The sequence below is a fragment of the Neomonachus schauinslandi genome, chromosome X (assembly GCF_002201575.2).
Source record: "Neomonachus schauinslandi chromosome X, ASM220157v2, whole genome shotgun sequence".
Classification (NCBI taxonomy): Eukaryota; Metazoa; Chordata; class Mammalia; order Carnivora; family Phocidae; genus Neomonachus; species Neomonachus schauinslandi.
In genome coordinates, this window is record NC_058419.1 from 78,532,670 (window position 1) to 78,540,084 (window position 7,415).

Sequence of the window (7,415 nt, forward strand, 5' to 3'; positions counted from 1 at the left end):
AATGGAAAAACATTCCATGTTCATAGAGTGAAAGAACAAACATGGTTAAAATGTCTATACTACCCAAAACAACCTACACTTTTAATGCAATCCCTATCAAAATACCACAAGCATTTTTCACAGAGCCAGAACGATTATGGAACCACAAAAGACCTGGAATGGCCAAAACATCCCGGAAAAAGAAAAGCAAAGATGGAGACATCATGATTCTGGACTTCAAGCTATATTTTGAAGCTGTGATCACCAAGACAGTATGGTATTGGCACAAAAACAGACACATAGATCAATGGAACGGAATAGAGACTCCAGAAATGGACCCTCAACTCTATGGTCCACTAATCTTCGAAAAACCAGGAAAGAATATCCAATGGAAAAAAGACAGTCTCTTCAATAAATGGTGCTGGGGAAACTGGACAGCCATATGCAGAAGAATGAAACTGGACCATTCTCTTACACCATACACAAAGATAAACTCAAAATGGATGAAAGACCTCAATGTGAGACAGGAATCCATCAAAATCCTAGAGAAGAACAGAGGCGGCAACCTCCATGACCTTGGCTACAGCAACTTCTTGCTGGATACGTCTCCAAAGGCAAGGGAAACAAGCAAAAATGAACTACTGGGACTTCATCAAGATAAAAACTTCTGCACAGTAAAGGGAACACTCAATAAAACTAAAAGGCAATGTACAGTATGGGAGAAGATTTTTGCAAAGGACATATCAGATAAAGCACTATTATCCAAAATCTAGAAAGAACTTATCAAACTCAACACCTAAAAAATAAATAATCCAGTTAAAAAATGGGCAAAAGACATGAACAGATATTTCTCCAAAGAAGACATACAGGTGGCTAATAGACACATGAAAAGATGCTCAGTATTACTCATCATCAGGGAAATACAAACCACAACCACGATGATATGCCACCTCACAACTGTCAGAATGGCTAAAATTAACAACACAGGAAACAACAGGTGTTGGCAAGGATGTGGAGCAAGGGGAACCCTCCTACGCTGTAGGTGGGAATGCAAAGTGGTGCATTCACCCTGGAAAACAGTATGGAGGTTCCTCAAAAAGTCAAAAATAGAACTCCCCTATGATCCAGCAATTGCACTACTAGGTATTTAACCAAAGGATACAAAAATACAAATTCAAAGAGACACATGATCCTCGATGTTTATAGCAGCATTATCAACAAGAGCCAAACTATAGAAAGAGCCCAAAGCCCATCTACTGATGAATGGATAAAGAAGATGTGGTGTATATATATATATATATATATATACACACACACACACATAATGGAATATTACTCAGCTATCAATAAGAATGAAATCTTGCCATTTGCAATGATGTAGATGGTGCTACAGCATATTATGCTAAGCGAAATAAGTCAGAGAAAGACAAATACCATTTGATTTCACTCATATGTGGAATTTAAGAAAGAAAACAGATGAACACAGAGGAAGGGAGAAAAAAAAAGAGAGAGGGAAGCAAACCGTAAGAGACTCTTACCTATAGAGAATAATCTGAGGGTTGATGGAGGGAGGTGGGTGGGGTATGGGCTAAATGGTTGATGGGTATTAAGGAGGGCACTTGTGATGAGCACTGGGTATTATATGTAAGTGATGAATCACTAAATTCTTCTTCTGAAACTAATGTTTTACTATATGTTAACTAACAGGAATTTAAATAAAAACTTGAGAGTTAAAAAAAAAACAATAACAACAAAAAAACCCATATAAATAGTTTAAGAACTCAAATATAAATATCAGGAATAATTCCATCATTCAAAAACATGCACAAAGATTTCTATGTAGTTAAAGAAATGTTTTACATGGCCAAAATCTTTTGGAATGAGAAGCTCATATATAATTTTGCTTTTTCTTATCAGAAAGATAAAAAAAAACATTTTAAAGCAAAAAATAAGATGAAGTTTAACGGTAATTGGACTAATGATTTCACAATCTGATTTTTACAAAAGAGCCCCATGTGTTTGTAAATTAAACAAATTCATGAGTCAGAAAAGAAATCATAAGAGAAATTACAATTGAATGACAATAAAATACTACATATAAAAATCTGTGAAATTCTTTTAACATCATATGTAGTAGAAGATTTATAGTCATAAATTCTTATTTTAGAAAAGGAGCTTGATAGTCACTGGGCTAAAAGTCCAGAAGAAAAATTAGAAAAAGAGCAAACATAAAGCAAGTAAAGAAAATAATAAAGATTAAAACAAAAATTTTAAAAACAACATACTCAATGGTGAGGGTGATGAAACCAAAATCAGAAAATACATTAGAAATTGATTACTGTAATTTATCACATGGTCACACTCTCAAATTAATGGAGAAAAACTCCATATTCCTTCATAATTAAAATGTCTCAGCATACTAAGACTAGAAATGAATTTCCTTATCCTGAAGAAGCAAATCTAAAAATGGTGAAACATTTGTAGAATTCCCTTGTAAATTCAAAAGCAAGAGAAGAAAATCCTCTATCACTGTTACTGTTTCTCATTGTAGTGAAGATCCTAGCTGGCACAGTAAGACAAGCTAAAAAAAGAAATAGTGACAAGAAACTGCCATTATTCACAATATAATTAATATATAATCCCAGAAAATCTATAAATTATCAGAACAAACAGAATTCAGAAAGACTGTAGCATATAAAATCAGTATGTAAAAATATCAATCATGTTCCCATTTACCAGCAAAAAATCAGAAAATGGGTTTTAAACACATTTACACATTTCCCAGTAACAACAAAAACTATAAGGTAATTAGGAGTGAATCTAACAAAGCAGCTTATAAATTAATTATTATTATATGGTATATGTGGTTTCATATAATGTAGAAAATAAATTTCAATTTTACCATTTGGTGCTAGCTTTGTTTTTTGTTTGGCTATTTCTTTTTACAACTCTTATTCCTCTTCCTCCCTTAATAAGTGTTTTGGTAAATAAATTACCTTAAAACACAATTACCTGGTGCAGGACATCAGAAAAAGCAGGGCAGCGGTGTCAATAATCTTCATTGTCTTCACTAGATGAACCATTTTATGAATGCACCAAGGAAATGGAGTCATTCTGCAATCCCTCAAAGACTGAAAAATAATAAAATAAGGTAAAATGATTTCCTCTGTTATTGTCCATCTCTCTTCCCTGGCCTCCTAAGTCCTTACGATCTACCATGCTCCCGTTTCTATTATATATTCCTGTAAAACAGTTAAATGGATAGTATTAAAAGAGGTCTACTGCAAATTAAGAGCATAGATTCTGGAAGCACTTTAGAACAGGGTCTAGCACATAAAAAATGTTTAGTAAATATGTGCTATTATTACAATTTTCAATGATTTGAATCACTAGAGGAAATTATGTAGCTCTTGAACTTTTTGCCTTGCACAATCTCCTTTGTTTTCTATCTGAGCACTGCTATCCCTATGCCCTACCCCCTACCACCATTACCCTTTTGGACATTGAAGTAAAGTTGAGGCAAATCAGAGTGTAAAGGAATGACTGGATGATGCTTTCAAGCAAAACCAGAGCTCATTCTTTTTCTATGCAGTATCTCTAAGTCCCAAGTCCAGAGCCTACTTAGTTTCCACTGTTATCCTGGCATTTATTGACTTATTTATTCAAATATGTTTCACTCCTACTATGTACCAGGCACCATGCCTTGTCATCCATTCCCTACAGCTCCCAGCACAATGCCTAGTCCTTTGCAAGGGCTCCATAATGGTTTATTGCATGAATGAAGAAAGGATGCCCTGTTTCCTTGGATTACAAGAATCTGTGATGCTTGGGTCAGATTTGGTTTTCTTTTTTGCATTCTAGAAGGTCATCTAAATAGAAGGTTGTTCCTCTGATAGGAAAAACTGGACTCCTAAAATACATCACTTGATAGAAAATCTACCAATGGTTACCACCACCTTTGGATTAAACTACATACTCCTTAGCATAACGTTCAAGGCCCTGAAACACTCTATCGCACCTCCAAGTCTTTCTCCAAGATTCAGTTACACCCGAGCTTTTCACAGAAGACTGCTTTGGGGCTTTTGTCCTGGAAACACCAGGCCTGAAAAGCATTCTCTCCCTTTCCACAAGACAGATGTCACTCACCCTTTAAGGCCCACCCAAAGTTCCCCTTTCCTTTTTGATGGGTCATGCTTACAATCAGGCAAAAGGACTTTGTCCATCTTGAGTGATCCCTGCATACCCTGAACAAGCACTTGGGTTTACACTTACCACAATGTAACTTTTTTCTTTCTTTCTTTTTTTTTTTTTTACTTACGAAATTTTCCTGCCACACACAGAGAAATACATTCCTGACGACTAACTTTAGAATACCCTCTGTCAGCACAGGAATTAGGCCTGTTAGCATAGGAATGAGGCCTTCCATATGTTATTGATCTTGAATCAATGACTCTTTTTAAATGGAAAAGTTTCAAATATACACAAAAGTGAGAACAGTATAATGAATCTCCACGTATACATTACCCAGTTATGATCAACTCATAAACATTTTGTTTGTAACCCCCACTTCGGCCCCACTGAATTACTTTTAAGCATATCAAAAGATTTAAATCTATTTCTTAAAAAATATAACCACAATTATCACAGCTAATATATTAAAAATAATTAACTAAATGTCTATAAATATCCATAATTTCACCCAAACGTATTTTGTGAAAGAGCTATTTAATGCCCCCTTTTTTGTTTGTTTATTTTGTTTTTCAATTTTGAAATCGTGGAAAGAATAGAGAAAAGAGGAATGAGATCTGAGAAATTGCATAATTAAGTTGCAGAGAGCCTGGATGTTCAAGATGAGAAAGAAAGAATCTGACCTGGTTTGGGGTGGGGTAAGTATATTCTACTACTTCTCCGGAGGAGGAGGGTGCGATTTCAGGCCCGGTGATGCAGGAGAAGGTGCGGAGGGAAGAGGGTTACTACCTCCGTTGGGGGTTCCTTCTGGATAATCCCACCGTGGAGCTAGGAGGCAGCGCTTTTTTGGAGGCCTGGTTTCCCGGGTATTTCCAGGTGGGAGCGTGGATCTCCCGGAGGCACAAGGTTGGTCCCCCATAAGGATTATAGGACTGGGCGTCAGCTCTCTCTAGTGGGCCCGGCGAGGCCGAGACCTGAGATGGCGGCGGGTCCCTTCCAGGCACAGAGCTTCCTCCGGGTTTCGCGCTTACCGTATTTCCTGTATCCTGAAACGCATATCCCCTCTCCGTCTCCACCCTCCCCTCCTACTCCACCCTATTTTAATGTTTCTACAAAGGAGGGTCTTAAGAAGACGAAGCGTATATTTAATATTTAATGTTTTTCCTCTGCCCGTCCCCCCAAATGTAACTAAATCTATGTTCTGTCTTACACAATCTATGCAATTTTAAGATTAGAAGAAATTTAGGTTTACTCCTAAATGGTAAACTCTGCATAGATTGTGGAAAAGCTCGGAGGGGCGGAGCGGGGGGGGGAGGGAGGGAGGTGCGCAGGTGTGGGGGAGGGGGAGAACAAAGAAATTATTAAAAAGCTAAGGGGTTTACTATATAGAGTTGCCAATGAGCAACACAGAGCCAGGAAACTACCTAGGACCATTTAAAAAACAATATGCAAACGTATTAGTTGACTAAAGTGCGGAATACCACACTAGCATTGACCATGGTAATTGAATGTGGAAAATAGTCACCGTATGTCATAGAATGTAATGTCACTTATTTCTTCGTATTTTAACAAATTAGAAATCTCTAAAGGCTTACTTTTTTAAATGTCTAATTTTTTTAAATGTTTCAATATCATTCAAATTTCAGTTGATGAATCTCAATCTCAATTGATGGAATGTCATACTTTAATTGGCAGTGTTTTTGTTTTCTTTTCCAGAGCTATGGAAAATAATAATTCATCTTACTATCTGGTGTATTATATTCTATGATATATGGTAAGTAACCAGAAGAGGGTGCAATGTGGCTTAGAAGAAAAGGCTACTGAACTTCTTAGACCTTCATCATTTACGTCTATCCCCCTGTGGCTATGTACAGACTAGACCATTTTACACCACTGTCCTCAGTGTTTTTTAATAGAGAGAGTTCAATCTTTAATGTCAAAATAGAACTGACTTTTAAAATACTCTGTTATTTATAAGCTCTGTGATATTTAAGTAGTCAATTAAACAGTTAAAGGTATAGTTTCCAGGAGATAATCATTTCTTCCTTTTAAAACTATTGCCATAATCAGGGATCATGTATTTAAAGTACTTATTAACCATGATTGCCTCTCATCTTCACCATCACTACCTTCCTCTAAGTACCAGTGCTGCCCTTTACACAAACTAGATACTAAATAAATGTTTAGGAAATAAATGACCCTGTGGTTTTCTACCAAATGCTACTAAAAAAGAAAAATATTGTAGCAGTGGGTTAATGAAAACATGTGAAGGGAAATCAAGAGAAGCAATGCTTTAGATTTAGAAAAGCAGCTGGGACTAGACATAACATATGGGAATCACCAACATAGATCTGGTAGTTGAAGTCATGAAGATGGATGTATCCTCAAGAGAAAATATAGAGAAAAGGGAAGTGGGCTAAAGACAGAATATGGAGTAGTTAGAGACAGAAGAAGAGTAGTCTACTGCAAAGCCTGAGAAAGAGTAGCCAAAGTCAGAAGAGAGGACTCTAACCTAGTGTTTCTCACTCTTGGCACTACTGACATTTGAGGCCAGATTCCTCTTTGTGGTAGGGGCCTGCCCTGTGCATTGTAGAATGTTTAGCAGTATCCCAACATAGGGCAGTAGCACTTCCTCACCAGCTGTAAAACCAAAAATGTCTCCAGACACTGCCAAATGTCCCCTGGGAGGCAAAATCATCCCCACTGAGAACCATCGGTCTATCCCTAATCCTACAAGCTTGCTCCTTTCCTAGTCTTCTTTATTTCAGTGAATGTCATCCCTTCTACCCAGTTGTACAAGTCAAACCTTATTACAATTTTTTATACCACAGAATATTTCATTATTTTCCAAAGTAAATGAAGTAACATTTTTGCAGTCTTTTCAGATGAGTCTCTCAATCTGTGAAACTAAAGACTTTAAGAGTAAAAGTTGAAATTAAGTTGTTTTATAGCCACTGTTTTAGTAAATTAAGATAAATATTGCCTATTTTAGTAAAATAACAGGAATTAAAAATTATATCAAATCCAGATATGTTATATTTATGGTAAACATCTGACTTGTGAAAACAGTCCCAACTTAAAGCTGCTGCCATCAACCTGGACTATTTATATCTCAACTGGATTTATTTATTTTTATTTTTAATTGTGGTAAAATACACATAAAATTTTCCATCTTAATCATTTTTAAGTGTACAGTTTAGTAGTTGAGTATATTCACAATGTTGTACTACCGATCTCCAGAATTTTTT

General features: G+C 36.2%; 1 protein-coding gene across 1 annotated transcript; it reads right to left on the reverse strand.

Annotated features, from left to right (window-relative positions):
* Window positions 1-4,856: 4,856 nt before the first annotated feature.
* Window positions 4,857-5,123, reverse strand: NBDY (negative regulator of P-body association). The gene has a single exon (XM_021701716.1). The coding sequence runs from the start codon at window positions 5,084-5,086 to the stop codon at window positions 4,880-4,882; it is 207 nt and encodes a 68-aa protein (XP_021557391.1). The 5' UTR covers window positions 5,087-5,123; the 3' UTR covers window positions 4,857-4,879.
* Window positions 5,124-7,415: the final 2,292 nt, after the last annotated feature.

What these genes read in the sequence shown, in the direction of transcription:
- NBDY (XM_021701716.1), bottom strand. Translation starts at nt 5,086, where the DNA reads ATGGGGGACCAACCTTGTGCCTCCGGGAGATCCACGCTCCCACCTGGA.